The sequence below is a fragment of the Microtus oregoni genome, unplaced genomic scaffold (assembly GCF_018167655.1).
Source record: "Microtus oregoni isolate MIOR12 unplaced genomic scaffold, Mior012 000010F_ref0000083, whole genome shotgun sequence".
NCBI classification, from domain to species: Eukaryota; Metazoa; Chordata; class Mammalia; order Rodentia; family Cricetidae; genus Microtus; species Microtus oregoni.
In genome coordinates, this window is record NW_024543069.1 from 19,007,571 (window position 1) to 19,023,893 (window position 16,323).

Sequence of the window (16,323 nt, forward strand, 5' to 3'; positions counted from 1 at the left end):
GAAAGTTACATTTCTTAAAGATGCTTTCTTTTTTTCCATTGTATAATTTTCACTTCTTTGTCAAAAATTGGGTGTTCATAGGTGTGTGAACTAATATCCGGGTCTTCAATTCGATTCCATTGGTCAATGTCTCTGTTTTTATGCCAATACCAAGCTGTTTTCATTACTGTAGCTATGTATTAGAGCTCTATGTCAGGGATGGTAATGCCTCCGAACAAAAGGTGCTGGCATAACTGGATGTCAACATGTAGAAGAATGAGAATAGATCCATATCTATTGCCAAACACAAAACTCAAGTGCAAATGGGTTAAAAACCTCAATATAAATCCAACCACACTGAACCTGATAGAAGAGAAAGTGGTAAGTAGCCTTCAATGCATGGGCACATTAGACCACCTCTGAAATATAATGCCAGCACAGACACTGAGAGCAACAATAAATAAATGGGCCCTCCTGAAACTGAGAAGCTTCTGTAAAGCAAAGACACAGTCAATAAGACAAAAATGCACCCTACTGAATGGTCAATAATTAGTCTTCTGTAACAATCAGATTCATAGATATGTTTGATATATTTTAAGATCATACAGAGATATATTTTAGATAGATAAATGTTCTTCAAACACTTCAAAAATCTATAGAATATGGCATTTAAAGTATTTTGCTAATATAAGGCATTTCATGAGAAGGAGACACATCTACTCCTGGCAGCACCAATTTATTTCACAAAAGGATGGTGGGCATCAACAAAAATCTGCATAGAATTTGCTTTCAGTGAGGCAACACTAGCCATTTGGGCAAAAAATTGCTTTTGCCTTGAGTGTTTGAAAGTATGTTATACAGACTGTATAGGCAAGACAGAACAAAAAGACTTGCACTTCACCAAGACAAGGCAGGGCAGTCCTTGGAGATTCCCATTTCACAGAGTAGTCTGCCTTACATTCTGTAGGAAACAGAGGAAAGCAACTGATGACCTTTGTCAATACAACGTGTGACTGTCCTTCCCTTCAGATTTTCTGGTTCACTGAAAAGTCTGCCAGATATTCTAGGCTTGTAGGTCAAAGATGAGTGCTTCAAAGTTGCCAAACAGCTTATGTGATTGTCCAAGCAACCAGATATCTACGTTGTTTGGTAACATTACATCTTCCTTCTGGGATCTTTGATGGAGTTAAAAACTAATTAATGAGAGTTATAGTTTTCTTTAGTTATGATAGAAAATGTAGTAGGTATAAAATGTTGGAATCATGTTCACAGTAACCATTCCTGCCATATATATATATATATATATATATATATATATATATATATATATTTAAAATGGAAATATTATCATATTAACAGTCCATTTTCAGGCATAATATAAAAATAATTTCATTCCATAAGTATGTGGATATTAACTTGTATTTAAATGTCATATAGGGTGTCTGATTCAAAATTAGCTATAATGAATTTTAAAAAATGCTGGAATGACTAAGATGAGATAGATAATGCAATATTTTCTCTGAATTTGCTAAATAAAATGGACAAAATATTGTAAAGGTCATAGTTGCTTTTGTTGTATTTAGTTTTACTATATTAAACTTTAAAACTTTTTGTTTCAATTAAAATGAAAAGGGGAAAATAGTGTGAAATATTAATTTAAAATGTTTTACTTTTACTTATGTTGTAGAATATTTGTTTAATGATGCAAAGATGTGCTGCAATATTTTATGCTGCATTTGTTTAACTCTGAGAAGCTGTGCTACCTGTCTGCCCAAAGTACCTCATTGGTCTAATAAAGAGCTGAACAACCAATAACTAGGCATATGTACTCCGGAATGCATAATTGTACCCTGCTCTGCTCAGCAGGGTATAATTATGCATTATAGGTATCCAGGAGCCATATATTTATTCCCAAATGCTGAGGAAGAATGACTTTTTCTGATTTTTTTGTAGTGTTTATCTTTTAGGCTTTAGAGCAGGTAGGGGGAAAATGGTCCACAAAGAGATGAGAATGACTTAGTCTGATTTTGTTGTAATCTGTGCTGAAACCAGGACATCTAGCGTCTGGTCCAGATCATTTTGTTTTAGCCATGTTTAGGCATAGTATAATTTTTAATAAGGTATTCCAATAACAATTAAGTCAGTCCACAGTGCACAACTTTTAACATTTTTAACAACTGTTATTTTGAATAACAACTTTTAAGACATTTACACTGAGATTCAAAAGTACATCAGATTTCTTTCACAAGAATGGGAACTGCTGTCTCAGAGATACTGCCCATGATTTAGTGTTTAGAAAGCTTGTGTTAAGGTAAACATAGTACTGATGGGTGTTAAGACTGGCCTGGTCTCAAGATAACAAAGGAGTCACTTAGCCTTTGTAAAACACAAGTGACATCATTCGTAAGGGTGGGGTTTATGGTCTGTAAATGATGCTCCAGGTTTAGGGAGAAAGGGCTTGAAGAAAAACTAATTCTGGAAAATACAGACTAGTCCATCTCATCAAACAGTAATGGATCACCTAATTGTAAGAATACATCATTCCTAGCATTCCAGGGAGAGTGGTAAGCTGTGTGTTTAATTTTCCTGGTTTCTCCAGTGCTTTGCTATTTGCACAAGGCATTTTTGTCCTGTACATGTTTTTGTTCTGGTAGATGTGAAAACAGGGTTGGGAAGCATAGCAAAGAACAACATGGAACAATTAATCATGCCAGTAACAGGTTCTGCCTCAAATTTCTTATAGTAACATGGAAGTGGCCTCAAATAGGAAGTTTATTCTTTGAGAATATTCATAGACAGAGCTTAGAACAATGAAAAAAGAGCAAGGAAATTTCATAAAAGAACAGATATATGTCAGGTTTATTCAAATATTTATTTATATGCAGAACATAATACAATGCTGCTACAAATGTTTGCTTAATATAATATAATATTCTCATTATTATGCAAGTAGCTTATGTATCCCTAAGTTTAACTTCAATGTGTGATTAATATTGCCCAGATATTTCTTCATTAAGTGAATTATTTATATAATTTTGACCAGCATTTAGTTTCCTGCCATCTAGTGCTCTCCTAGTGCTTACTTGACATAGTAGGTTTTATTTTTTTTAAATAATCTGTTCTATAGGCATTAGCCTTTACGTTGATTAAATGTTACTCATAAATTATTTTTAAATTCTTGTCACTACTTTTTTTAAAATGACTCCAGAAAGTGGATTTTAATCTTTCCTGTGCTGTGAGTTTCACTAAGATGTGTTTCACTGATGTGAAAGAAATTGATCTTCTCGTGATGGTTTTACTCTTGACCCAATTTTCAATAGATTATTTCTGGTACCTTGTGTTAAACAAAGAAGCACAGCTGCATTACCTGTTACAACAGTGGCCTGACCTTAGAACTGAATAGTAAATGAGTTGCTTTATTGCTGTGTTGTCTGGAAGACTTGGCCTGCTACCTTTGTCTTACTGTTTAGCGATTTATATATGAGGTAGCAATTTGACTATCAGCAGAGAGAGGTTTGGAGTTTTAGCATGGGGAATAAAATGCTGCTCTTTGGATTATCTTGCATCCTTCTTGCTTATTATACTTATATACCCATACCAGAAAACATCGAAGAACCCTGGAAAGTGAGACTCACAGATATTCTTACGAAAATAGCAACGCTCACGGTAAAATATTTTTCCTGGGAAATTGGGAGGCCTTGTTACAAATGAAGTGTATTGAGTCAGTATGTTGAGAGAGACTTTGCTCTTTCAAATGCTTTACTTACCAAATAATATTATAGTTTATGTAGTTAACATTTGAGTAAATTGCTAACATGCTTTATTATCTAATGAAGATGCAATGTTTGTAAATGTGTACTTCTAAAGTTAAGTATATACTGACAGCAAAAATAACCAGGATTACTAAAGGAATATTTGAGTAATTGTTCAGATGCTTGAAAATATTTGATGGCTCTCAGAAAGACTCGTATGTCTTCTTAAGCTCACATGTAAAATCATTCATATCATAAAATTTTGATTTATTTTTCTCCTTCTACTGTTTTAGTATCTTTTTTTTCTTTTTAAGTAGTTCTTAGGCTTCCTATATTCAAAATTGTACACTCTCGTTCCCAAAGAAAGTTTATATTTTATTTACATTGACCAATTTTAAGTGTGTTAATAGTTAGTCAAATGGTGATGATGATTTCAATACAGGTTTATCTAAGTTCTGTGTTAATGTTAAAATAAAGTATCTTTTAATAATCAGAAAACATCACGACAGTGGCATTTATTTCTGATTTTTTCATATCACTTTATAATTATTTGTGGGAGCTATCTGGCTGTCATATCTTCTTTTGCCTTAGTCTGTTGGGGGAGCCCATCTGGGAAGTTCACCGGCAAGCTGCACTGCATCTTCCTGGGCAGAGAGTGTGCTGTGTGACACACGTGCTTCCTGACATGTCTCAGAGGCATTCTGATGCTCAAGGGCCACATCTTGGCACTTGCTACTGCTGTTTTCTCTATTAGGTCTGTGTTGCTAGGATGCAGATTTTATAATGACACATTCAATAACTGAACTCAAGAGTACACCATGTTATTTTTTACCAAAATGTACTTCTGTCTGGAAGTCTTATAGGTACTCTGGGAAGAGGAAGGTTTAGGGAGAACACATGCACAAACCAGTGAATTATCTTGTGTTACAAGGCCCCAATAAATGCTTACATATTATTTGATTTGGTCATGTGCACATCTCATGCAGATAACAGGAGCATCTATGAGGTGATACGTGCAAGTGCCTTGTCGTGTTTGGAAGACATTGTATTTCAGCCATCTTTCCCTTCTGTGTTTCCATACCTTTCTTCTCCATCTTCTGAGATGTGCATTTCTCCTTTGGTGAAGGATGTGCTATTCACACTATAGCATTATTGCAGCACTTACTCTTTTTCCCATTGAATCTTTATGTGAATTTTAGTGTTACTAAAATAAAAAAAATGCATGCATTTGAATTTTGTTTTGATAGGCCACATTTTTTGAAAATATGGGTCTAATGAAATTTGAAGATTTTTTCTTCATATTAATGAGAACTCAAAATATAGAGGCAATTTCAGATGAAAACCTTACAGTGATTGACACAGACTTCAGTAACATTCCTGTTCGTCTGTATTTGCCAAAAAGAAAGTCTGAAAGACAGAGACCAGCTGTCATTTACATTCATGGTGGTGCTTATGTCACGGGAAGCTGCAGTAAGTGTATTTTGTAATGTGTGTTTTAATTTGATTGCAAACGCTATGTGAAAGCAATACTCTGCATCTCATGATCTTGTTACACGTACTCCTGCAATGAGTTAATTTTTCCATTGAGCATTTAACAGTAGTCATTATGTTTTATATAATAAATTCACTTAAATTAATTGGTTTTTACTTACAAACTTTGCATTGATTTCTGCAAATATTTTAATCATAATAAACTTATTTTGTCCCTACCTCTTGATATAACAACTAAATTCAATCCATAGTTAATTTATGTAAAAAATATTGTAAACAAGAATATGTTAATTGATTTTAACTACAATTAAAATTTTCAATTATGCTCAAAACTGCAATTTAAAGTGTATTTTAAAGCCTAAACTTCTTATTATGAAAAAGATCATTTAAAATATTATCGTGCGAAGTATATTAGGCTTTAGGTAAACTAAAGTCCCTTTATTAAAAAGTCTGAGAACTCTAAAAGATCGTTAAAGATAGATGAATTAAGGTGACTACCTAAATTTATGAATATTATAATAATGATTATAATATGATCTTCAACATACTTCTAGAGTTCTGATTTATAGCCAATTTTATGCTATGGACATGGTTACTTTGAGAGAGTCAAGTCATAAACGTTTTTCTCTCCTGTAAAGTAAAATATAAATTCTATGAAAGGATAGCTTGTTACTATTTAAGCTTTGGGACTGTGATCATCACCACTGCTCGTCAGTCACTGTCTGTGAGGCAATGCCTGGTGTAGTCCTTCAGTACTGCTCAGCCACAGCCTCCTCCAGATGTAACTGACCGCAGAAATGAGAGGCAGGAGAGCAGACACAGTGCACCAGGCTGTGAAACTGGAGTCAGGTGAAGCTGGCAACACAGGAAGACAGAGCAAGTTTTCTGAGAAACCCAAGCAGGTCATCAAGGCACAGCAAGCTTCTTTCATTGTGACCTAGCAAGAGTCTTCTCTTCTGGCCTGGGTTAGGACGGATTTAGTGGGTAGGAGTTAAGGAAGGTTTTCTAACTCCAGTGGAGATTTTTTTACATGTGGTGGCCAAAGTGTAGACTGCAAGATTTTCATTAAGTAATCACAATTCTGATTTCTCTTAGGATTCATAGATGTGTCTAGGTTTCCATTGCCTGGCATTTACACAGCTCTGTTCTCTATTTATGTCTGTCATTTCAGAGATGCGGCCCTATGATTTCATGAACCGAATGACGGCCAGCAGACTTGATGCTGTTGTGGTGGCCCCAGAGTAAGAGACTGGCTATTTTTAGTATTGTGCCCTTGCCCTCCCACCTAAGCTAGTTTACAGAACAAGTTGCAAAATCCGCAGTGGTGGCTAGATTGCTGCTAGGAAATTTGGGGTTAAAATTGTTTTCTTAACCTTATAATATCAAAATTTCCTCAACAAAGCTCCATTTTGCATTCATCTTTGCCATGGTAGACTCTTATGAGAAGCAGAGATGTGAACATCTTTGCCAATAGAGCAGTGGCAGCTTTAAGAACATAAATACTACTTAGGTAATACGTACGCCTATAGTGTATATTCATCATACCAAGGGGATAATAAGAAAGATGCTTGTTAGTTCCTGGCTGCTAAGTCCCAAAATAATCACACAGAAACTGTATTAATTAAATCACTGCTTGGCCCATTAGCTCTAGCTTCTTATTGGCTAACTCTCACATATTAATTTAACCCATTTCTATTAATCTGTGTATTGCCATGTGGCTGTGGCTTACCAGCTGAAGTTAGGCTGTCTTTCTCTGGCAGGTCTACATGGCTTCTCTCTGACTCTGCCCTTCTTTCTCCTAGCATTCAATTTAGTCTTCCATGCCTACCTAAATTCTGTCCTGCTATAGGTCCAAAGCAATTCTTTATTCATTAATGATAATGACAGCATACAGAGGGAAATCCCACATCATGAGGGGTAGAAGCAATCAATATATGTTAGAGTCATTTTTGGGCCAAGTAATATCAATTAGAACAAATGTTGGAAACCACTCAAACATCTCAAGAACCTTTTCAATGACAGCTCTTATTAATTCATGATTTTTATTCCTATGTTCAACAATATACTAGAAAGTTGATTACCTGCTATTGTTTTATGACCTTTTGGGTATATTCTATACTTCTTATGCCTCATTATGAGGTTGGAGAAAATTGGCTTTTCCCTCCGAATTTTATAACATAGGAATACATTTACAAAATTATAGATTTTTGCAGAAACATTATAAAGAATTTTTTCTGACAGTATAATAAAGTCAGGTAGCATGAACTAGCAGGTTCAGTACTCTCGTGCTCATAGCCAATGCTTTAAAGCAAGTGGATCAGTTATGTTTGAGAAATTTTTAATGTATAGTTGTAACGTAACTGTGCCTTTATCATTATAATTTAACCAACTTTATCACGTTATAATTTACATAAGGTTTTTTAAAAATATTTATTTATTTATTATGTATACAATATTCTGTCCATGTGTATGTCTGCAGGCCAGATGAGGGCACCAGACCTCACTACAGATGGTTGTGAGCCACCATGTCGTTGCTGGGAATTGAACTCAGGACCTTTGGAAGAGCAGGCAATGCTCTTAACCACTGAGCCATCTCTCCTGCCCAATTTACATAAGATTTTAAGAGAGTAAAATTATATCTAGTTTAAGGATTCTAAAATATTGCAGGCAACCTTTGTTCTTCACCATTATTTAAAATTGTATTTTGATGTTTCATGGTTGATATTATGCTCTTTTTAAACATTTAGACACACCTTAAAATTTAAAAATTCACAAGGACTATCTGAATAATATTGTTTATTATAGAAATATAAATAATTCAAAAATTCTAATGCAAATTGTAAGAATAAAAAAAATAGAGCATTTAGGACATGATTCCATAAAAGAACGCACAGGGAGATGGGATTAAGGATGAGGAAGTGAAGATATTATATATTTTGTCTAATGAATCACAGTATATTAATAATACTCATTGAAATAGCTTACATATCCACATATCAAACTGCTTATTTTAATTCAAATCCTCATGCTTAGGAAATGAATTCTACAATTCTATGAAATTTTGGCCAAATAAGTTTCTAATTGAAGACAACTACCAACACTTTGCTCTCAGATTTTGTGATTTTAAATTTCTTGAATAATCTAATCCATGATCATGAATTGCTTTTGAGTCACCAACTCCATTTTCAGGGCTTGGTGAAGTTACAGGCTTCATGAGGGTGAAAATACATGCTATCTTATTCTTCTCCTCATTGCACTAATATAAAAAACACTTCTAAACCAGTGTCTTATTTTAAAATAGAAGTTATTTATTAGTAAGCCTAGGTTTATTTGATGGGTTTAAAGGTTCAAAGTAGGGCCAAAATTTATTTATATATCTGCTAGTATGTTTTAGAGATAATTAGATACTTGAGCCTAATTATCTGTATCTTAAGTTCTTTGTTTCTTTTGTGTTTGATTTCCCTCTAAAGCTACAGACTTGCTCCTCAGTATCTATTCCCAGCTGCCCTTGAAGATTGTATTGTTGCGATCAAGTTCTTTCTCCAGGATAAAGTTCTGGAAAAATATGGAGTGGATCCTGCTCACATCTGTATTTCAGGAGACAGCTCTGGGGGTGCCTTGGTAGGATCAGTGACTCAACTGGTATGTTATGTGTGTTATGTATGATTGGAACCAGCACAATTTAGTCCTAACTCAAAGGAGGTACTTTAGATATTGTGTCTGAATGATGTTATTACTGTAATCTATAAAATGTATAAAATTATATAACCAAATAATTTATTCTTTTGCATTATTTTAGATTTAGATGTGGCTGTAGTCATGAAATTAGGTGATGTAGCATAAGAATTTCATAATCCTATTCTGTGTGTGTGTGTGTGTGTGTGTGTGTGTGTGTGTGCGCACATGTGCTTAGTGGGCACTGAATCTAAGGATATATGTTCCCCAGACAAATGATCTACCATAGAACTATGGAACTAACTCTTTTTAAGCTCTTCTTGAGTTGGTTTCTTGTTAAGCGTCCCAGGCTGAATTTGAATCTGTTCTGTATTATGGCTATGCCATGAGCTTGCAATATCTTTTCATCAGCCCCCAGCTACTTGGAATACAGTCACACCATCCAGCCTACCTTATCATACTAATTTTTTTTAAAGAAAATATAGCAGCCGGGCGGTGGTGGCGCACGCCTTTAATCCCAACACTCGGGAGGCAGAGGCATTCAGATCTCTGTGAGTTTGAAGCCAGCTTGGTCTACAAGAGCTAGTTCCAGGACAGGCTCCAAAACCACAGAGAAACCCTGTCTCGAAAAACCAAAATGTATATATATATATATATATATATATATATATATATATATATATACATATATATATGTATATATATATAACAATGAATAAAAAAATTGTTTAGTATAAGTTTTATTGCTAGTTTTTCAAAGATAAATTATAAAATTTGTTTGAATTTGGTGTCATTGTATTGATGCAAATTGATTAGTTTCTTGTCTCTCTGACTAGAAGACCTAATAAGAAAAGGGTAGAAGAAAATGAGTTATTTGGGCTTATGGTTTGACATGGTACAGAAACTGAAGGCAGAAAATCCATGGCAGTGGGAGGAGTTTATCTCTGTGGAGCAGACAAGTGAAGCTGTTTTAATACATTTTTTGTGGACATACAGCAAGAGTCATGGAGCAGAAGCAATGGAGGAATGGTGCCCAGTGACTTATTCCTGGTGGCTTATTCAGCCTGCTTGCTTCTATCATCGAGGATTACCTGTACAGGGGTAGAACCTCCTACAGTGGGCTGGGCAGAACAATCTCTTGTTTAGAAAATCTTCAGTCTCATCCACAGAATAAACCTAGAAAGACATTTCCTTTTTTTTCCCCTCTCAAATAAATCTAGCCTGTGTCAAACTGACAAAACAAAATGAAAGACAAACCAGCCAGAGCTCCTGAACGCTTGTCAGCTTAACGCACAGGCACATCATTATTTAACTGCAACCTTCCCTTTCTTGTTTATGCCCAACATGTCATATTAATATCATTATATCAATATGAAACACATAGCAACTTTGAAAGTCCCACAATCTTTACAAATTCAAAGACGTTGATGGTTTTCACTCTAAAATTCCCAGTTTGTCTAAAATTTCAAAGTCTATTCCTGTGGGTTCCCAAAAGATAGTAAATGAATTAAATAGTTTCATATTCCAAGAAGGAAGAATTAGAGCAATGTCTCAATCAGAACAACATGAAATAAAAGTCCAAAATAGGAAAACTTGGGGTTAGACACTGCAAGGTCACTATATAGGCTCCAAAGGTCTTGCCACAGCACATGTAATAATTTTCATTGGACATTTTATATCCCACGTAACTAAAGAAGATTAAATTTTACTTAAATCATGAAATATGATAGGTGAAGACATTGGATTCTAGATTAGCAGGCAGTATAGGGGAGGACGTGTGGCTATTAGTATTAATATATTTGTGACAAAACGTGTTAAGTTGCACACCAGCAACAATTAAGGATAATGGGATATTTTAGATTAATCTCTCCCTCCCTCCATCCTCCGTGTTTCCTTCCATTGCTCTATGTAACCACAGAAACGATTCTATGCTGGTTATGGCTTGCTAAGACCTGCTCTGATAGTGCCTACCAGCAGGTCCTCTCCTGGCCTGCAGTCATCCTGTATATCCTGCTTTGTCACTCAGAGTGACATGAGTGGCATGAGGAATCTCTGCTAAACCATTGCCTCTCCTGCTTCTCCAACCCTGGGGTGTCTCCTAAAATTTATAAAGGCATCTTCACGAAAAGTCTAGAAATAACTGAAGCAATTTATGACACAGTGGTTACTATACACCTCTTTGCCTGAGCTGTCTAATCTAACTGAGGAGGCAGAGGATAGCAATCTAACTGCAGTGGTTTTCCTTCTGAGGTTCTAGGGCAAGGGCAGTGGGAGAGAGGGTCTCGATGTTTATACAAGATTTAACACCACATTGACTCTGGGGTAAGAGTGACCACTCCCCCCGCCAAAGCATGGGTGTGACGTGGACAACTGCATCCACATAAAGCCTGAGAGAGCTTGGGAATTAATTCTAGACAAAAAAGAATAGAGTTAAACACAGCTTATTGATAGCAGCATTTTCTCAGGTGGGCTCTGTTTGCTAGACACAAATGTGTCTCATTTAAGAGAGGCTTCCTGATTAAGCTTTAGCTGTAAAACCTTGCAGCTCTTTTAAAAAGCCCTGCCATGAAACATTTAAATGGTATTGATGAGAAGCTGACTGCATGCTTTTTGGTTTTCAGCCATAGCAGGAAAAAAGCTGTGCCATTTTAAAATGCTGGCTTTCTGGGCCACCCTGCCAGCACAAACTCTGACTCTTTCAGGCAGGAGGCCTGGCTACAGAGCATTTTAATGCGGTTTTTGAGCAGACTGCTGCAGCTTGCTTGGTGTCAGGGACCTTGAAACACCATAGAGTTGTGGCAATAGAAAGCTATGGAATGGCTGGATCCAGCCGTCAAAGGCATGGCTCTAATGCTCTCCATATTGCTTAGCAAATTAAAGACTCACATGGTGGAGAAAAAGAGAGATATACAGTAAAAAGAGATTCAAAGATGAAGAAAGCCACTAAATATTTACAGTGTGTTAAAAACATATGCAGGCTTGGGAGAGATAAGAAAAAGTGAAAAGTCTTTAAAGGAGAGAGAGAGAGAGAGAGAGAGAGACAGAGAGACAGAGACAGAGACAGAGACAGACAGAGAGAGAGACAGAGAGAGAGAGAGAGAGACAGAGAGAGAGAGAGAGAGAGAGAGAGAGAGTAGTTGGGTGTGGTGGCACACACCTTTAATCCCAACACTTGGAAGACCAGCAGGCAGACCTCTGTGAGTTCACAGTGTGGTGGCACTCCTTTAATCCCAACACTTAGGGAGGCAGAGGCTCACAGGTCTCTGTGAGTTCAAGGACACCCTGGTCTACAGAGGGAGTTCCAGGACAGCCAGATATACACAGAGAAACTCTGTCTCAAAAAGTCAACAATTAAAAAAAAATAAAAAATAGAGGTTATAAACTAAAGCCTTGTAAAGTTGAAAAATAAACAAAGAGTCTGGATACTGTATGTTATTATGTTCTCTTTGAATTGTTTGAATGCTGAGGAAGGAGCAACACCAGCCAAAAGATATTTGTTTATAAATGCTGCTGTGAGATGTGAAAGGTTGGAAAAGGCAATGGTTTTGCTAAGATGTCTCCGATCTGGACCCCTTTGACCAAGGCAGAGCCCACGGGCTCTCTGGCTTCTCAATGTATGAAACATTTGTTGTTTCTCCACAGAGCTGATAAGACCAGGCAGTGAGACGTCTTCCAGTACTCTTCTCTCGCTTAAGAAGGACCCTTAAGCCTGCTCACCAGAGCTTTTGGGGGATCTGGCAGGTGATATTCTGGGAGTGTTTTAGTACACTAGGAGTCACTATTTTGGGGTTTATAATAATAAAGAACTGCAGTTTTAGGAAAGAATTAGAGATAAGGACAAACTTCCTCATATCTTTGCATTTGAAGAAGTAACTGTGTGGCTCAGATTAGTGTTAGAGATACCTCCAATTCCCCGACTCTTGTCTCTACCTTGGCTCTTTTCTATTTTCTAACCCATAAACGCACTGGTATGTCTTTGTTTCTTTTGATTTAAAGTCTGTGGAGCTTGAAGTATTCCCGAGAAAGCCACTAGTCTCTCTTAATTTCTTAATTCAATTTAATTCATTTTTTTTTCTTGTCTTGTTTTGTTTCTGTGTGGATCCATGTTCATGGGAGTATATGTGTGTCAGTTTGCCCTTGTGTGTACATATGTATGGTGAGCATGTGGAAGTCAGCAGTTCCCTCATTTGCTTTCCATCTTTTTTCTTTCTTTCCTTCTTTCCAAAATAGAGTCTCACTGTGTAATGTTTGTGAGCCTGGAAATTTCCAGCAAACCAGTTTGGCCTTGAAAATCATAATTTTTCATACAAGTACTTTCACTGTCCCTGGACCTTATCAGGATTATCTATCAGATTAAATGGCCAGTGAGGTCAGGAGACATGTCTTTCTTCACCCTAGCACTGGAGGCTGGGCTGACACTATGCCCAGGTCCATAGACTTGTTCTAGCAAAGATTTTAAACTGAGCCATCTCCCCAGATTTCACTTAATTAATAAGTTTCTCCTATATTTTGATGAACCAAGGAAAGTTTATGTTGCAGTATAATCTCCCTGCTTCAAGCACCAACCATGGGCGTTTACTCAACTGGGGACTATTCTAGTTTTTAAATGGAAGATCACGTGCAGGCATTAACTCAACTGGACACTATGCCTGTTTATATGCAGAAGAGTTATTTGGCTCAGTCTCAGTTATACTGTTGTGTTCACTGCTACATATTCTTTCAACTTTCTGAAACACTGCATTTTATTTGGAAAATTACCAGCCTAAAGCCACTGGTAGGAGAGCTGTAAAACACTCTTCCTTTTTTTTCTGAACTTGCAGGACTTCTTCTTCTTCTTCTTCTTCTTCTTCTTCTTCTTCTTCTTCTTCTCCTCCTCCTCCTCCTCCTCCTCCTCCTCCTTCTCCTCCTCCTCCTCCTCCTCCTGCTCTTCCTTCTCCTCCTCCTCCTCCTCCTCCTCCTCCTCCTCCTCCTCCTCCTCCTTCTCTCCCCTCCTCCTCCTCGTCTCTGCTCCTCCTCCTCTCTCCTCCTCTTCTTCTTCTTTGGTGTGTGCTGGGGGGAACGTTTCAAAACAGGGTTTCTCTGTAGTTTTGAACCTGTCCTGGAACTTGCTCTGTAGAGCAGGTTGGCCTCGAACCAACAGAGATTCACTGGTCTTTTCATCCCAAGTGCTGGGAGTAATGGCATGTGCTACCACCGCTGGGCTAAGAACTTTGTACCTGTGATGTGTTGTATATTTTGAAGTTGGTCAGATACTTTCCTTGTGATGTGCTGTTGAGATTTCAACTAGCCCTCTCATTTCATATAAATTCACTTTCTGATGAGGGCATGACCCTGCGCTCAGCACATCCTGAACTTCCTGTGGAGGGATGCAGACACATTTGGGGATGCTGCAGTCTGCTATAAAAGCACACTGCTGCAGGGACCCACTGAAAGGTCTCTCCTTCAGCTTGCTAACTAGGAAATGAAAGGAAGGATCTTCTTATGACTGTAAACTCAGGGCTCTTCCCGTTTCCGGCAGAGACAGATTACACGTGAAACATTCCATTACTTTCTTTTTCTCTTCTGACTGTTGTAAATTATTCTTTGTGTTTTCTGTCATATTATAACACTAGTAGCTAAAGGTGAGGCATATGATAGAATTGTTTTCAACATGTAACAACAAATGTTCATGCTCCATCTGAATGGGTTTTCGACATGCTGTTTTACCATATTCATTGTTTCTGCTATTATAGATTCCTGTATGTCAACATAAACAAGCTGTGCATGATGACACATGCCTAGGTTAAAACCACATGGGAGGCTAACACAGGAGGACAGTGTGTGATAGATAGATAAAAACAACTTGTCACCAAAAACTAAAAGTATTTTAGAATATAGCCATTCTGCCATCTCTAGTAGAATTCTCCAGCTCAAGGTCTTGTTTGGCTGCCAAGTATGAAGAAGATGGAATGAGAGTCTCATTCTTGAAACCATGAGTAAATATTATGAGAGCAATACTCAGATACTATTTCAGTTTAATAAATTTATTTACCTCAGGACATTAAAACATAGTTACCTATTCTTTTTTGTTAAAGCTGTTGACTCATTAACACTCATCATGTGTTTTATTTACAGCTACAGAATGATCCAGAATACAGAAACAAAATTAAGGCACAAGCCATAATATACCCTAAGCTACAGGTAATTGATACGTGGACGCCATCTTATCGAGAGTATGAAAACGGTCCCTTTTTGTCAAGGAAGTTAGCAATTAAGTTGTCAACCCGATATGTAACAGAAGATGAAGAACTGCCAGAGGCAATACTGAGAAATGAGCACATGCCTGAAGGATCAAGAGACTTGTTCAAGTTTGTGAACTGGAGTCACTTCCTTCCTGAGAAGTATAAGAAGAACCATGTTTATAGGGAGCCCGTTCTTGGGAGGCTGAATGCTACCTATCCAGTACTTCTGGATAGTAGACTGTCACCTTTGTTAGTCAATGACTCCCAATTACAAAATTTGCCATTAACTTATATCATCACATGTGAACATGACATTCTAAGAGATGATGGACTTATTTATGTCACCCGACTCAGAAATGTAGGAGTTCCAGTTACACATGAACACATAGAGGATACAATCCATGGAGCCATATCATTTGTCACAGCACCAATGTATTTACATTCAGGTTTGAGAATAATAGATAAGTATGTAAGTTGGCTACAAGAAAATCTATAAATCAATTGTACATATAGCTATCAGTACATATAGCTAACAATTTCACCCAAAGGTTATAATTTAAAGTATTTTAAAATTAAAGAGTCTGAACATGATTTGAACTTTGGATAAACCTAATTTTAAGTTAGAATAAATATGGTTAGTATATTGGGAAGCTACTTAATTTTGATAATTTTCAATTCAATAAAATGAAGATATTCATTTTATTGCCATCTTTAACACCATGAGTAGAGATATTCTCTGAGAAATCAAACTGAATAGTTCAGTACTAAAATGTGAATACTATTATATTCAAAAGGGCAGGAGATTCAAGACAGTGACAAGAATGCAGTGATGAATGAGGAGGTAGAACTTTGTAGTGGCATTTGTTTGCAGTGATCATTAAACTGTATTTCAATCACAAGTTTTAGTTGTGTGTTATTCATACAAAAAATCAGTTTCGTCATTGTGAATTAGATCAGTATTTATTATATTCACTGTACATGAAGTCTATTTATTGCTTATAACTTACTAATATACTTTTCTGTGTACTGGGCACCAACGTTAACGTCTTCACCACAAATTGTCCCAAAGCTTAAATATTTGAATTTTATTTAAACTTTAGTAAGATCAAGCCAGGTATGTGTAGCAGGCATTCTTGGACTGCCAGCCCCCAAATCATAACATGGAGACTTATTATTACTCATGAATTCTTGACCTTATTTTATGC

At 36.6% G+C, this 16,323-nt stretch overlaps 1 protein-coding gene across 1 annotated transcript; it reads left to right on the forward strand.

Moving 5' to 3' along the window:
- Positions 1-3,507: 3,507 nt before the first annotated feature.
- On the forward strand, positions 3,508-15,714 carry LOC121452680 (arylacetamide deacetylase-like 2). Its single transcript, XM_041658871.1, has 5 exons — positions 3,508-3,645; positions 4,979-5,201; positions 6,394-6,463; positions 8,693-8,864; positions 15,012-15,714. Exons 1-5 carry the CDS (start codon positions 3,508-3,510, stop codon positions 15,612-15,614), a joined length of 1,206 nt encoding a protein of 401 aa, XP_041514805.1. The 3' UTR covers positions 15,615-15,714.
- The last annotated feature ends 609 nt before the right edge of the window (positions 15,715-16,323 follow it).